This window comes from Dermacentor variabilis, chromosome 11 (assembly GCF_050947875.1).
Source record: "Dermacentor variabilis isolate Ectoservices chromosome 11, ASM5094787v1, whole genome shotgun sequence".
Lineage (NCBI taxonomy): Eukaryota > Metazoa > Arthropoda > Arachnida > Ixodida > Ixodidae > Dermacentor > Dermacentor variabilis.
Window position 1 is genome coordinate 991,941 of NC_134578.1, and position 17,173 is coordinate 1,009,113.

General features: G+C 45.2%; 1 protein-coding gene across 1 annotated transcript in view; it reads right to left on the reverse strand.

The window, feature by feature from the left end:
- Positions 1–17,173, reverse strand: part of Sec10 (Exocyst complex component Sec10) — a 243,095-nt gene that overhangs the window by 152,007 nt on the left and 73,915 nt on the right. Inside the window, exon 10 of the mRNA XM_075673687.1 lies at positions 5,795–5,957. Within this exon, the coding sequence (XP_075529802.1) occupies positions 5,795–5,957 (163 nt within the window). The remainder of the gene's footprint in view (positions 1–5,794; positions 5,958–17,173) is intronic.

Below are 17,173 nucleotides of genomic sequence, written 5' to 3' on the forward strand. Positions count from 1 at the left end.
CACTCTGCGTATTATTAGAACTTGCCGTTGAGTGCGGGAGCTGCCCTATGTTGAGGAGGATTTTGAGAACTGAAGGTTTATTTACATTATTTAATGTAATAACACAAAGTAATGAACAGTCAAAGTCATCGACAGCCAGCAGCAAATCAGACGCTGCAGCCCATGGCAAGAACGAAAAACCTCTTTTCCCTGTCTCTCCCCTTCGGTCTCTCGGGGTGACGTCATTTTTGGCCAATCGTCGAGCCAGCTCAGCTGTCATCATTTTCCTCCAATAGTAGGCGCCCGTGCAAGTGCCATCACATTCGGCCAATAGGGACGCTCCAAGGGATCCATTGTCCGAGAGTTGACTTTCCTCCGGTGTCACCTCCTCGCCTGGAAGCGGTCAGCTGGAGGAGATGGGTTGTTCTAGAACAACCTTCCAGAGCCGCAAAAACAGCTTTGCTCAGGACCAAGATCAACTACCTGGAACCGTGCCAGCCTCTTATTGCGCTTTTGGGAAGGGTCAAGCAGGAGGGGGGGGGAGACAATAGCTTGACGTGCGGTGCATGAGGTGGGGGTAGTCAACCTATCCGACGGGTCCGGTAACGTGGTAGACGTGCCCCGGTGCACCATAATTGGAATGCGACAGCGATTGGATGTGGTCTGGGAACTTGAGTGATGCCAGGGAAAGGGTCCGTATCCAACAGTATGCTCTGCCCAGCCACGTGTTGTCTAGCGATGGAGATGCACCTCTGCTGTAAACCTGTATATTGACTTCTGCAGTACATGTTCTTTTTTCCTATGCTTCTGCAGCAGGCCTGGCCCAGAGGGTTCTTGCCAACGGGAGCAGAGCGACCCGACACCCAAAATGAGGGAGGGATGCAAGTTAGACATAACGTTATGTCACACGCTACATGATGTCAACATATTGGTTTCCGCCGGTGAGAAGAACTCATAATTTCAGCCACCAATTTTAGATTAGTTAGTGCCTGCAGAGCTGCAAAACTTCTTGATCAAGTGAATGCGCTCCTGTACTACAATGTAACGCCCTTGTCAAACGGGAAAAATTTAGTGTCACTTTGAGAGAAAGCATCTCCCCATTGTGTCATTCACAGGCTTTCACATAAAGGTGTTTAGAGCCACATGTTGTAGAACACACTTGCCTACGAGTGCGATCTTCAAACTCACTTTCCTGCATCAAAGTGCACAGCCTTGACCACAGTGCTTTCAAATACAGGGTGTTTCTACGAAGACTGAGTAATATTTAAAAATAGCCATTTTGAAATAGAAGGACAGTTTCTTCAGAGACATGCCATCAGCAGTGTGGACCACAGGGTGTTATGTGGTGATTACTCACTAATTAAAAAAAATCATCTTTTCAACCTTTAGTTGCAGCGGGCTCATCGTAATTGGGAAATTGAAGCGAACTCTCCATACAAGCTATATCAACTTCTTGATCTGGAAAAATATGATTACCCGCAAAACTGTGGCACAATGAATTTCGGGTATCAGAGTGCACGATACTGAAAATGGGGGACTGCAGCGAGCGCATGGCCGCGCACCTTGAAGTGACGTTCTGCTCACAACACCCAGTAATGGACCTCCAGCGTGCTCTGGCTCCATGAGCATGGAGCCACAGCATGCTGGCTGTCTGCTGCTGGGTAATGCAAGCAGACCTGGCACAGCTTTGTGCTCGGTGTAGCCTACCAGTTACCATTTTGCGAGCTCCGACAGCCGAAATTCGTCATGCCACAGTTCTGCAGGTAATTGCATTTTTCCAGTAGGTGGGCTTCACTGCCAACAGCAACACCATTTTCCTTTGCCTTGACTACCGTCCACAAGCGGGATTCCTCACCCGCATTCTCTCATGCCAGAGCTGTGGGACCATGTTTTCTTCTGTTCCTTTTTTTTGCTGTGCAATGAACTTTCAGTGGTGGAATGGCATGTTCCACATCAGATGAATTAGCAAAGTCGCATGCCATAACCAGTGACATCACAGGCATTACAGGTAATGTGTCTTACATAGAGACACTTATGCGTGTGACCTTGACTTTCTGGCCTGAAGCGGGACTCTTTTGAGAGGAAGGGCACATAGGCTTTTCTTGCACTTCTTTCTTGCACAAGTGCACTTGTCCTAGCAAGTGTGCTGCTTCTAACAAGTGCACTTCTAACAAGTGTGCTACTAACAAGTGCGCTTCCCCTCTTACACTGCCAAAAACTTAAAGCCAGTGAATCTGAAACAGCACTGTTTTAGCAGATGCTGTTAAACAAGACACTGAATCTGAAGGGCAGTAATGCCAAGGATGGAAAATGAACAGTGTGTGTCTCAGTTTTGCTTGCTGCAAATAAGGTTTGCATAAACTGCAGCCGTTCATTATCAACAAAATCAGCTTGCCCGCTGCTTCAAAAATGTGAGAAGCCTCCCGGTCCAATGTGTGCGTTCCACAAGAGAGCATGATAACATTAAACCTTTTCATTGAGTGGTTCCGGACATGGTATGCCGGTTAGAGATGTCTGCACCACCAGGCTTGTGTTCTTGTGAACGAGGGCTTTCCACAAACAGCAGTTTACGTTTCAATGTACACCCAAATTGAATTTAACTCCAACATTTACATTACAGTTTAGATTTAACAAAACCACCACACGCCACATCCACACTTCACTGAAAGACCACTGAAGTAATGGGTAACTATCCCGGCAATTTGCAGGCCTACAGTCTGTGCCGAATGCGTTACATTTGTGCTTGGACTCAGATGTTCTGCAAGCTGATAGCATTTCGAATTTATCAGTGTCTGTGCACTTTCAGCAGTCAGGCAGGAGGGGAAGGGCTGAGAACGAAGGGAATGCATGGTGTCGGAGCACCGAGTGGCACGCAATAAGAGACAGGTGGACTTAGGGCAGATGAGAAGCGAAGATGGCTGCCTCCAGTCGGTTCTGGAACAGAAACCTGAAACAACAGTCTGCCTTGTTCACTTGTTGCTTACGAATGAGTATGACCATCGGCCGTTTAAATGACATATTGTAATGGACACACAGCCACGCATGTTCATACAAGTGCACTAATGTCAGCATAGTGCATTTCCTTTTTACAGGCTTGTTTGTTGCTGTGCTGTGTCCATTTCTAGCTCATCCTAAATAAAAATGTGCAACAAACACTTTGGCATATGAGGTGCACCGCGTTATAGCATTCAGGCGAACCGTTAGCATTTTAGTCTGCAGTGGGAGCGACTTGCGACATTTGTGTGCAAAATACATGAACTTTTGTGTGTTCGACACAGCCTTGGTGAGGTGAACTGGCAGATTCCTGTTTTTCCTGATCTCTGAAAAATGCCAAAAGACGTGTGGAGGTTTGAGATAAGCTTCACATATGCACATATTATAGTTCATATTGATATATTGAATTATTTCACAATCTCCTTTGAGTTCGCTATATCTAGGAGTGACTTACAATGAAGCTCATTATGTTCATACAGCCAGGTGAAACTTCCAGTGCACTGTCCTACCCAATTGCAAAGCAATGCTTGATACTGCATGACAGCAAGGACCATTTGGGTATTACTGTCTCTGGTTATTTTTTGGCCTGCACAGACAACATGCACAAACCCTATATACAGAAACAGGCCTCAGCTCCAATCACTTTGCGAAAAATGTTACCCCTTTTCAAATAGCACTGTGCTTAATAATGCTCCTAACACATGTTGAGAGCATCTGCTTAAAAAATTTGAGCTCAGAAATTACCAAGGAGCACTGCTAACATGCAGTCGCAGCCAAGGGTTGACAATGTCTTCCACTTTATGGAGTAGAGATGGAGTGTCAAGTGGAGGATCATTAAGAAATAGGGGGATAAATCCTCTTACGATCAATTTGAAGCCCAAAGGTATATTAATATGTGCTAGTATATGCCTGCCAAACCTAGTGAAATGGGCATTATCTTCATTATAAAATTAAATTCTGGGGTTCTGCATACCAAAACCACAAAATTATTAAAAGGTATAGTGGAGGACTCTGGATTAATTCTGCCAATCTGAAGTTCTTCAATGTGTACTTCAATTCATGCACACAAGCATTTTTGCATTTAGAACCCATCAAAATGCAGCCACTGTGACAGAGATTGAGCCCGTGCCCTTTAGCTCAGCAGCAGAAGTGTTCCCTCTATGACACAAATAATTACAAGTAAGTTGTTTATGCATGGCCCCACGAAGGTGCACAAAAAGGTTCAGCCAAGGAAGTGAAAAAAGTGAGGAGCGTTTTTTTCATTGTGGCCAAATCCATAAGAAGTGGAGAAATATGCGACTGTTTCACAGTGAAGCTGCTGGTTGTCAATAGCAAATAATCTTTTCTGGACTCATTGGCAGCAACGAAGTAAGAAACTAGGACTTACACAACAAATCTACCTAACACAATTCAAGTACAATTCGACACCAAATTTTAGATTTGGCTCTAATAGCCGAGCCACAATGAATTTTCCCACTTTGAATGCAAATCTTTCTTTATTTGAGAAACTTTCAGGTCTCTAGAAGTTTTGCTTTCATTTTGCCTTTGTCGTGTCTGTGCTTGAGAAGTTGTACAACAGCACTATGGCTAACTGCAAGCACAGCACAAAACATGTCACCACAACAGTCACCTCTAGTTCTTTAGACCTCTTGTTCTCTATGCATATCTTGTAGCACACTGCTAAGCTTCGAAGAGACATTTGGTTTTTGCTGGGCCACCAGTGCTTCATTTCACATGCGTCACAAACCGTTAAAATGAAGTCTGACGCTCTGCTAAACTATTCAGTCCATTAAACTTTGCTTTGAAGCTTTTTACTGACTCCTCTGATACAATATTTTCTGTGTGATTACACTTCAGCAGAGATACAGGTTTTATAGTTCTTGGCAGACGTACACTCACCCACAGAATATGGCAGGACATGCGAGCGCGTAGCCATACATTATGGAGCGGCAGCACCGCCACACATTGAAGAAAACCTGTGCTTGCACAGTGATGGCTAGATGTATGACTTCACATTGTCTGCTATGTTACGTCATTACAAAGAGGTGAAGCAAGGTTTGCTTTAGATAGCATATTGCTTCTGCGGTAAGCCAGCTTTGCGTTTGTGTGCTGGATGCACAAAGGTGGCAGTTTCACCACATCGAGCCCAGTACACTGTCTAACCAACTCCATCGACAAGCTCAAACAATGCAGCAGGTGATATGAAGCCACACTTCAAGCCAACAATGCAACTGTGCAAGCTTACTTCGAAGCACAGCCTCATGCTTGTGTACTCTGCAATATTTTTTGGATGAGTGTACGTGTGAAGGACCCTGTCTGGGTGCCCATCCGGTTAAAAACTTCTTCATAGCCGTTAAAACCCATAGCCAAGAGTCGTTTCGCCAGCAAAAACAAACAAAACTAGACAAAGTACTGATGTGAGAAATCCTCGGCTGCTCTCATAGCAGGCCCCGTACCGGTATGGACATGTGGTGCAGTAGGAGTGCTGCAACTGGATATGTAACTATCTCATATATTGACTGGCCCAGACGAGAGAGAGAGAGAGAAAGAAAGAACATTTTTCATTGAAAATGAGTTTTTTTTTTTTTGTAATAAGTATTGCAGCTTAAATTGGCTCATTTTAATATCTGAGTGTCCAAACTAGAGTGTGAAGGTGCAGTGTCAAGTAGAAACAATTCTTACTTAGTTTTGATTTGGGATTTGGCTCACTTTGAACAAATACTCCTCAAATTTCAAGGAATCTCTAGGGGGACAGAATTGTTAGGCATTTCACCTGGTGCATAAAGATACAAAATCACTGGGAGAAGAAAAACAAGCACACCAGCTGGCAGCGATGAAAGGCAAGCTTGCTCTCCTGCAAGAGATTAATGGCCACTTCTTCAGAGAGAAATGTCTCGCCACCAAAGTTTTCCACTGTTGGTGCAATGTTGATGTTGGAGCGGGCACCAAGCTTCGCTTGAAGGTCACGACGGAGGTCATGAATTCTACAGACAAGGCAAACATAAGAAATAATAATGTTAGGTAATAACAATAACACAGGCAACTGATGGTCGCAAATGTAGTAGCCAGATTAGCACCCACACACAAAGCATTTCATTTTGCTTCCTACATAGATTAGTTTACTCTTCGCTGTCACCATCCCAAGCCAAATATGCCACTCCTGCTTTGCTCAGACAGTGCAATATAAATTATGGCCTGTATCTCTGCTAGTAGAGCTGCAGTGAGTAAATCTGGTGACACAAGACTTTTTCACTTTTGGAAATAGACTGCCCAAGTCTTTTCTTGGCCACTGCATGGCACACATTTGGCACTAACAGCAAGGGAGAAAAAAAAAGAAGAGTGCCTTGGAACGCCACGAAGAAGAGAGAAGGCGAGCGGAGGCAGAGGGCATGATGGAACACTAGGCACATTCTAGCGCTGAGAATTAAGTTGGCCGCACTAAATGTACTGCAAGATAGTAGTGTTGGCGCTCCTGTCCCTCCTACTCAATGGCACAGGCTGTAAAGGTGTGCTAAGTCTTGCATGCATGGTATACATGCATGAGCATGCTACAAGGTGCTACACACCCATATGTGTACACATGAAATACTAATTTAGAATTAGACACAACAGTGTTTTTATAGATTGGCAAAATGCAAATGAGTTAACCAGTGAGAAGTAGCAGAACCAGTGACTTCTCCTGGTGTGTTCCAAACAGTGAGCCTTAAAGGGACACCAAAGGCAAACAAGAGAAGGGAAAGCACAGTCGAGGATGGCAGAAGACTAGGTGGGGTGATGAAATTGATAAATTTGCACGTGCTAGTTGGAATCAGTTGGTGCCCGACAGGGGTAATTGGAGATCACAGGGAGGGGCCTTCATCTTTGCAGTGGGCATAACATAGGCTGCTGCTGCTGCTGATGATGATGATGAAAGGCAAACATTAAGTCAAAGTAAAGTGATAGATCAATGCTCGAGGACACCTAAGGCGTCAATGTTATAGTGAACAACGTTTTGGTAATCGAGAAATTGAGGTAAATGCAGCACATTATTTGAGACTCACCAGGGACATTCAAATACTAGCCCGATAACAAAGGCACTCATTTTATTTCTGTCGCTAGTACTCAACTTCTCATAGTAAAAAGCTAATTGCATTGCATTATAAGACGGAAGAAAATGCTACTTGTCCAGTTCTATTTGATGCTTAGAAAAAAGAACTCATTGAGGTTACCCTTGACAACGACGTGGGCGGTCGAAAGGCTTTGTTTCTGCTCAATTCTGCCCCACCTGCACCTTCGCGTTTCAGTAGTTTCATTATGTGGTGCTGCACTGGTTTTTCTGGCTCCCGAAACTCCCACAAAATGCAAGTAGCAGAGATTTCTCCGTCTATGTGATGTGGCAGGAATCCAACACTCTGTCCTGGCTCCATTTCTCCATGGCCATGCATTTGCATTTTGCCAAAAAAAAAAAAATGGTTGTGCCGTCTGTCAGGCGCCATTTTACTCATAGACGGCTGTAAAGGGCAGAGATAGCGTACGCAACGGGTGATTTCAATTGTGCTGAAGGTATCAGCACTCTTCAAAGATGATTTTCTCTTAAACAAAATCTTTTCTTGGCCCAGAACTAGCACTGGAAGGTTTCTGGAATGGTATTTTAACAGTCCATGTTGACTTAATATTTGCTTTTAGTGTCTACTGACAACCAATTTTCATGCATTCCCCTTTCCTTGCCACGATAGAAACCCTACTATCTGAAGTATCTAACCAGCAACAGTTCATCCAGCGGCCCGTCTCCCCACTCTGAGAATTTGCCCTTTGAGCGAAGGTCTCTGCCTAGGCATCCTTCTTTCATTTGGTGCCTCAGCCTTAGGCGGCAATTCAGTATCAGCTCCACCTCATTAGGAATAACTTTTCCGATGTGTGAGACAGGCAGCTGAGACCGCGAGTTGTTTGGTGTACCGTCTTGAACACGCTACTAGTGAATTCCCAGTAAGCGCTGAAAGTGTTTATTTCTGCTCATTTTCTTATTTTTTTTCCACATTACATTTAAGTATTGTTCAAGTTCACCGAAAATGTATCATATATCTAGCCGCGTTCATGGCCGCATGTGTACGGGTGACTCCGAAACCACAATGTTGGAAGCATTGAGCAATACTATGCCGTGTCACCTGTGCACGGGCTATTCCGGAACTACGAGACCTGAACCGTTTGGAAATCGTTCTATATTGAGTTAGCCATCGCGATCAGGAAAACACTTCTATCACGGACAAATCAAAGAAGGTTTTAGGCATGTAACATTTACGGAATAAGCTACAATAACTTCCGAAGTTCGCTGCTGATTGTGCCTATTGAGACGCCCCTTTTGGCTATCAAAGCGAGCGCATCGAGCATGCTATTATTATTCGAAACACGAATACAAGTATGGACTCTGTACCGCAGAAAAAAAAAAAAATTGTCGTGTGAAAGGAAAATAAAATATGATGAGAAAGTTTACAGCACACAGATAAATATAGATAACTTGCAATGTCAGGAAATAAACATTTTTGTGACTTTATAGTTATAGCATTTGAAACGAAATGAAGCCTGTACATTTATTTAGAAATGGACACTGTTTTCAGGTGCTTAACGACACATTTTGCTGCAAAGTGTTGCCCCTTGTCATCATTGTGCAAGTATCAGTGCCAATTTAAAGCTATAATTCCTTATTTAGGGATAAAATTGTGCTTGTTTCTATTATTGCGAGTCCCAATCTAACCATCAGAATGGTAATCTCAAGACACATTCCATACAGTTGTCAGCCTCTTGAAGGGGCCCCTCACCAGGTCTGGCCATTTTGAGCTGACAAGCGCAGATCATACATTGCGCATTAATTATCGTGTCTGCAAAGTATTAAATTGCTACGCGCCACGGAAAGACCTGAAATTTCAAACCGAATGCCGTTTTTCCTTCTCCCACAACCTTCACATTTCGCGTGCAATGCTCTACCAATTGAGCTACCGCGGCGCGAAACGCGAAGGTTGTGGGTTCGGTTCCCACCTGCCGCAAGTTGTTTTTTCATCCACTTTAATTTCCATTATTTATCGTTTCTTCATTCCATTTATTAAGCACAACTAATTTCCCCTATGCTGTCCTTAGTGTCAGTGTTTGTTGGCTTCTCATGATATGACTAATAAAAATCGAGCCCCTCGGTTAACCCCCTTTCTTCTCGTTTATTACATAACGAGGGTCTCGAATACGGCAACATTGGTGCCTTCAGGTAGCATATGTGGGTTTATTGACCAGTAGCCTTCACCCAAAAAGATCACGTTCTCGTGACGCCTGCGGCAACAAGGACGTTCCACGTCCGCCGCCAAGGTCTGTGAGCGGTGGCGCTGGCTAACACTCCCAGGGTTTACTAGTACACATAAATGCCCAAGAAAGTGGATGGGGAAACAGCGCTGCGGTAGCTCAATTGGTAGAGCATCGCACGCGAAATGCGAAGGTTGTGGGTTCGGTTCCCACCTGCGGCAAGTTGTTTTTTCATCCACTTTAATTTCCATTAATTTATCGTTTCTTCATTCCATTTATTAAGCACAACTAATTTCCCCTATGTTGTCCTTGGTGTCAGTGTTTGTTGGCTTCTCATATGACAAATAAAAATCGGGCCCCTCGGTTAACCCCCTTTCTTCTCGTCAAGTATGGGTTTAGTGAGATATAGCTTGTTTTCTCTACAATGGTGCCATTCGTGTTGCCACTTTGACGTTAAGGCCTTCCTAATGGCATGGATACTATCTTTATATGGAAGTGTTGTGTTTATTATGTCTTTGTATGCTGCCATTGATGCACATCTATCGGCTGCTTCGTTACCCGGTATCCCAACATGACTTGGTATCCAGCAGAAGCTGATTGATCGCCCGTATTTGTTAAGCGCGACCATGTTTAGTATGTCTCCTAACAGGGGTTCACACTCAGATTTCTGATTTAGAGCCTTCAGTGTACTTAGGGAATCAGTGTATATGACTGTGTTTTTGTGCTTGCCACTGATAATCTTTTTAACTACAACCCATACAGCATAAACTTCAGCAGTGAAAACAGAGGCACGTTTTGGTAGACGAATACTTCTTTCCCAATTTTTGTTACGGCCCCTACACCCACGTGTTCTTTTGTTTTGGATCCACCCGTGTAGAATTCCATGTGATTTTGATACTTGTCCTGAAGAGCACGGAATTCTTGTATGATGTGTTCGTGTGGAGTGTCTTTCTTCTTCAAGTGTGTCAATGTCCAGTCGCACAACTGTGTGAAATCGTACCACGGGGCCAACTGTTGTGGTTTCTTGGCAACCTGGAGGACTTCGTGGGGAATGTCATAATCCCAACAGTATTGCTCATACCGCAGGACAAGTGGCCTAATCATGTTTGGTTTATTTGTGTAGTGTAAGCGTGAGTTGCACTGTGTGACGATGTTGTAGCATATGTGTTGCGGTGATGACTGAATTCTGAGCAGGTAAGAGAATGTGAGTAATGCTCTGCGCTGCTGTAATGAGGGTTCATTACACTCAACATATAAACTTTGAATGGGTGACATTCTGTAGGCATCACTTGCTAGTCGCAATCCAAGGTTATGTACTGGATCAAGTAGTTGGATGTAGGACTGCCTGGCTGAGCTGTAAACCACGGAGCCATAGCCTAAAAGGCTACGCACAAGAAACCGGCAAATATGTAAAAGACAGGTTCGGTCGGAACCCCAGTGCTTATGAGATAAAGCTTTTAAGATATTCAATGCTTTATTTGCCTTAATCTTTACTGTTTTAATGTGCGCTAGGAAGTTTAGTTTTTAATCAAAGATTACTCCCAAGAATTTATATTCTTGCTTTACCGGCAGTGCGACATCATTCAATTTTAGAATCGGGTCTAAGTACAATCCTCGTTTTTGCAAGAATAGCACTGTAACAGTTTTTTGAGTAGAGAAGTGGAAGCCATTTTTCTCAGCCCACTCTGTTAGTTTATTAATTGTTATCTGGAGCTAGTTATAAGCTAGTTAATTGTTATAAGTTCGAGGCGCGGCACGCTATTTGCAGATCATCGACGTATATGGAGTGCATAACAGAGGGGGGAATGACTTTGTTAACAGAGTTCATTTTTGACGTAGTAGTTCTGCGGAAACCCGCAAGGTGGAGAGAAGCAATGAATAAAGGGAAAATGAGACATCCACCCGTTTCGTAGCAATTGCTACAAAGGAAACCCATACGGATTCCGTGAAAGAAAAGCCTCATAGTTGAAGAAAAATTCGTCCTGGTCCGGGACTCGAACCCGGGACCACCGCCTTTCCGGGGCAGCCGCTCTACCATCTGAGCTAACCAGGCGGCTAGCACATGGCAGAGCGAAGTCGAATTTGTCGACAACACGAAGCAAAGGCAAGAGTTTGACGTAGTAGTTCTGCGGAAACCCGCAAGGTGGAGAGAAGCAATGAATAAAGGGAAAATGAGACATCCACCCGTTTCGTAGCAATTGCTACAAGGGAAACCCATACGGATTCCTCGAAAGAAAAGCCTCATAGTTGAAGAAAAATTCGTCCTGGTCCGGGACTCGAACCCGGGACCACCGCCTTTCCGGGGCAGCCGCTCTACCATCTGAGCTAACCAGGCGGCTAGCACATGGCAGAGCGAAGTCGAATTTGTCGACAACACGAAGCAAAGGCAAGAGTTTGACGTAGTAGTTCTGCGGAAACCCACAAGGTGGAGAGAAGCAATGAATAAAGGGAAAATTAGACATCCACCCGTTTCGTAGCAATTGCTACAAAGGAAACCCATACGGATTCCTCGAAAGAAAAGCCTCATAGTTGAAGAAAAATTCGTCCTGGTCCGGGACTCGAACCCGGGACCACCGCCTTTCCGGGGCAGCCGCTCTACCATCTGAGCTAACCAGGCGGCTAGCACATGGCAGAGCGAAGTCGGATTTGTCGACAACACGAAGCAAAGGCAAGAGTTTGACGTAGTAGTTCTGCGGAAACCTACGAAACGTTCTACGAGACGGGTGGATGTCTCATTTTCCCTTTATTCATTGCTTCTCTCCACCTTGCGGGTTTCCGCAGAACTACTACGTCAAACTCTTGCCTTTGCTTCGTGTTGTCGACAAATTTGACTTCGCTCTGCCATGTGCTAGCCGCCTGGTTAGCTCAGATGGTAGAGTGGCTGCCCCGGAAAGGCGGTGGTCCCGGGTTCGAGTCCCGGACCAGGACGAATTTTTCTTCAACTATGAGGCTTTTCTTTCGAGGAATCCGTATGGGTTTCCTTTGTAGCAATTGCTACGAAACGGGTGGATGTCTCATTTTCCCTTTATTCAGAGTTCATTTTTACTACAAAGAGTGTTGTGCTTAGTACGCATCCTTGTGGCACACCATTTTCCTGAATGAATACACATGACAGCGCCGCTCCTAAACACACCTGGAATGTTCGGTCCGACATGAAATCGGCTAGACATTTCAGCATTCTACCTCGGATCCCTAAATCTGCTAAGTTCCTTAAGATACCAAACCTCCATGTTGTGTCGTACGCTTTTTCAAGATCAAAGAAAACTGTGAGACAATATTGCTTGTGTAGAAAGGACGCACATATCTCGTCTTCTAGCCAGACTAGGTGGTCTATTGTGGAGCAACCTTTCTTGTATCCACACTGATGGTTATCTAGCAGGTTCTCCGTTTCAAGGATGTATGTCAATCTTATGTTGATGATGGCTTCATAGGATTTTGCAAGACAACTTGTGAGTGCTATGGGTCTATAAGTGGCTGCTGTTGTGGGAGGTTTTCCAGCTTTCAAGAAAGGAATTATGATGGCTTCCTTCCACTCTTTGGGTATTTTTCCCGTTGCCCAGATTTTGTTGAAAAAATGAAGCAAGGTCTCCACTGCTTTAGGGGATAGGTGAGCTAGCATTGCGTAGTGTACCCTGTCCGGACCGGGTGCTGTTTTCTTGCACTAGTAAGGACTCTGTTGATTTCTTGAAGTGTTAAAGCGGCATTATACAGTCTTTCTCAACTTCCTGTGATCGGAAGCTTTAGTTTTTCTGCTAATTGCTTATGTTTTAGAAATGCAGCAGAGTAGTTCTCTGAGCTTGATATATCATGGAAATGTTGCCCTAAAATGTCTGCTTGTTCTTCTATATTTGTTTGCGTGCCTGGAGGTGATAGTATGGGAATAGTGTAAGAAGCGTAGTCGCCTCTAAACTTACGAACCTGATCCCACATTCGTTTGGATGTTATTGAGCTATTTATAGACGAGACATAATTTTTCCAGGACTGTCTTTCGGCTTGTCTGCGTGTGTACCTGGCTTTCGCTTTTGATTTCTTGAAAGAGAGTAGATTTTCTTGGGTTGGGTATCGCCGAAAGATACCCCACGTTTTGTTTTGCAGTTTTTTTGTTTGTGTACATTCCTTCGTCTACCAGGGTTTCAGGTTTTTTCTTAAGAAGCCAGAGGATTGCGGGATTGTCTGTTCTGCTGCAGCGAGTATGCAGGCAGTAATCTTCTCATTCATTTCGTCTATTGTTAGCTCATCTGGTATGTTATCCATGGTGGCCTTTTCAGTAAAGAGAGGCCAGTCTGCTAGGTGGAGTTTCCAATGGGGTGGTCTTAATGGTATGGTAGGAAAAGCAGATGTTCTTTTAATAATAGCAGGCATATGGTCACTACCATAGGGATTGTCAATAACACTCCATTGAAAATCGCCAAAGAGAGATGGAGAGCACAGTGCCAGATCTAAGCAACTCATAGCTCCTGTGCTTGGGGAGTAGTAAGTTGCCGCACCGGTGTTTAAAAGGCATATGTCATTTGTTAGGATAAAATCTTCAAGCGTTCGACCCCTGTTGTCAGTAGTTTTACTACCCCATAACGTGTTATGTGAATTAAAATCACCGCCTATTAAAAATGGTTCAGGTAGCTGGTTTAAAATTAACTCTAGATCTCTTACGGTAAAATGTGAATGCGGCGGAATGTACCGTGAACAAATGGTGATGCTTTTGTGAGCTAAAACGGTGACAGCAACGGCTTCTATGTGAGTGTTAATGGGAACTTCTCTGGCTGCTATACCGCCTGGCAGAACAATGGCTACACTACCTGACAGCCGGTTCGCCTGAGTACGGTCGCGCCATACAACAGCGAAACCTTTTAAAATGTTTTTGTGTTTATCGCCTAGGTTTGTTTCCTGTAAACACAGGGCCACAGGAGAGAAGTTACTTAACATGTCTTTAATGTTACCCAGGTAGTGTAAGAATCCTTTACAATCCCAATGGATAATAAAAGCCATTTTGCAATGGAAAAGTAAGAAATGGCACTACGAAAAAAGTACGAGGTGAAATGTTAGGTGACATGGATATAGAAAGGCAAATACAAATGAGCGATAACCTTTAGGTTATCGTTTTCTTATTTTGCGCGGTTATTGGGATTTTGTCCCTCTTATCGCGCTCGAGAGAGTGCTTGTCCTTCGGTGTCAATGACACCGGGGTTTTCATGTCGATCTCCATCGCTCTCTCTGAAGCGCTGGACGACTGAGAATTGGGCACCGAAACACGTGTCTTGGGTCTTGGGGTTCGTCTAATCTTAGGGCCCTGTGGGACTGGTGTCTGCAAGGCCTCTGAAGATGATGGAACAGCACTGGCTGCTTCCACCACGGGGGCGGGCGACGTCACTACGGGACCACTATGCGTGGGCTCGCAGGATTCCTCCAGCCTCTGTGACGATGCCCCCATTTTCGTCACATCGGCATAGCTACGTCGCGAAAGGTACGACAGTCGCTTTCTGGCTTCAAAGAAAGAGATTTTTTCTTTAACAGTTAGTGTAATTACTTTTTTCTTTTTTCCAGCAAGGGCAGGACCGCGAATAAGCTGGATGATCTCCCTTGCAGTTAACACAATGTGGGGAAAAGGTGCAATTCTCAGATTGGTGTTCGTTGGAGCTGCATTTAGCACAAGTTGTTTGTCCTCGGCATGCATGTGAAGCATGTCCAAACCTTTGGCACTTGAAACATCGTCTTGGGTTTGGAATATACGGTCTCACATTGACTTTAACATAACCTGCATCGAGCGAGGTAGGCATTACGCTTGTTCCGAAGGTGAGTATAACATGTTTGGTGGGGATTTCTTGATCGTTTCTGCAGATTACTATTCTTTGTACTTTGGTAAAATTTTGTTCCTGGAAACCTTCCAGCAGTTCCTCGTTGCTTAAACCAATAAAGTCTTCTTCAGATATTACTCCCCTGCTTGTATTAAGTGTTCTGTGGACTGAAACAGTCACTCTCGCCTTGCCAATACTGGTAAGTTCAGACAGCTTATCTGCTTGAGCTATATTATTCAGTTCTAGGAGGAGGCCCTCGCTAGACATTTTGGAGGCTTTGTACCATATTTATTCGCGTATAACCCGCACCAAAATGTGAAAAAACGCGTTTAAAAAGTGGGGGTGCGGGTTATCTGCGAATTTTTTCCTTGGGAGGGGGGGGGGTCGGCTTCACCGCAATGTGCGGCGGCCTCCCCGTGTAGTCCGCCATCCCCATCGTCATCGACGCTTGTCAAGCCGATGAAGGGCCAACGAAAGGCCAGCTTTGTTGAGCCTCGCGTTAGGCGCTGTTTAGTGTACTTACCCCAGTTTGCACTGTTTGCCTGCTTTGTTTTGGCATCATGAGTGCGACTCGACGGCAGTGTTTCACAGCGAAAGAGAAGCTAAAGATTATAGCCGCTGCCGAAGAAATCGGCAACAGAGCTGCTGCAAGACAGCATGACGTCGACGAGTCGTGCATTCGCGACTGGAGGAAGAAAAAAGAGAGTCTCGAAGCAACGAACCGGAACAGGCGAGCGTTTCGGGGTCCGAAGACTGGCGCGTACCCCCACCTCGAGACGCAGCTTGCGAAGTTCATTGAGGAGCAGAGAAGTCATGGCCACGCTGTTTCGACTGAGATGGCGCAAATGGAAGCCCTGAAGTTGGCCCGGGAATTGAACATTCCACGTGAGTTTCGTGCAAGCCGTGGATGGCTTCAGCGCTTCATGCGAAGACATGGATTTTCTATGCGGCGGCGAACAACCATGTGCCAGCGGCTTCCTGAAGCCTACGAGGAAAAGTTGTTGAACTTTCAACGATATGTGATCGCACTTCGGAAGGAGCACAGCTATTTGCTGTCTCAGGTGGGAAATGCTGATCAAACACCCGTGTACTTTGAGATGCCGATGGACACGACCATGGAAAAAAAGGGCTCCAAATCAGTCAGCGTGCTGACCGGCGGAAATGCCAAGCTGCGCTGCACAGTCATGCTATGCGCTTTGGCTGACGGCACGAAACTGCGCCCGTATGTGATTTTCAAACGCAAGACGCTACCTAGCATTCCACTGCCCCCAGGAATCGTTGTGCGTGCGGAAGAAAATTCGTGGATGAACAGTGGCCTAGTCGGTGACTGGCTTCGAGTAATCTGGGAGCGAAGACCAGGTGCCTTGCTGGCACGCCGGTCGATGCTCGTACTAGATTCCTTCAGAGGCCACTGCACTGATGCGGTGAAGGCTCGCCTTGCCGAGACCAGCACCGACCTCGTCATAATACCTGGCGGCATGACGTCCATGCTACAGCCACTCGACGTGTGCCTGAACAAGCCGTTCAAGGCACACGTGAAGCGGCTGTATGCCCAGTGGATGGCCGACGGCATGTACGCCCTCACACCGACGGGACGCGTGCGAAGGCCTGATATTCCATTGCTGTGCCAGTGGATCGTGGATGCGTGGAAAGCGATACCGGCCGATTTGGTGCGCAAAAGCTTTAAAAAATGTGCGATCAGTAATAGTCTGGATGGTTCCGAGGACGACTACGTCTTTGAGAGTGGCGATGAAGCCTCGGATGGCAGTAGTGAGAGCGGCGTCGATTAAGAATCGGATAACCAGTGACGTGGTGGCGGTCGTTTGAATAAATGTTCTGAAAACGAAATGATCACTGAGTGTGAGTTGCATCTTTCTAGCGCTCATTTTTTTTTTTTTTCAGGTAAACGTGCGGGTTATACGCGAGTTTTTTTTTTTTTTTTTTCCGCCGAGTTCAAAGTTAGGGGTGCGGGTTATACGCAGGGGCGGGTTATACGCGGGTAAATACGGTATATCTGTCCGATTTTATCCTTTAGGCATTTGGCTACCAGGAATGGAGAGAGCTTTCTAAAAGGCGTGTTGCTTTCACTGTGGACTACATAGTATTTGGGGAAAGATGGAGCGTTGCTACAAAAGGAGAATTGG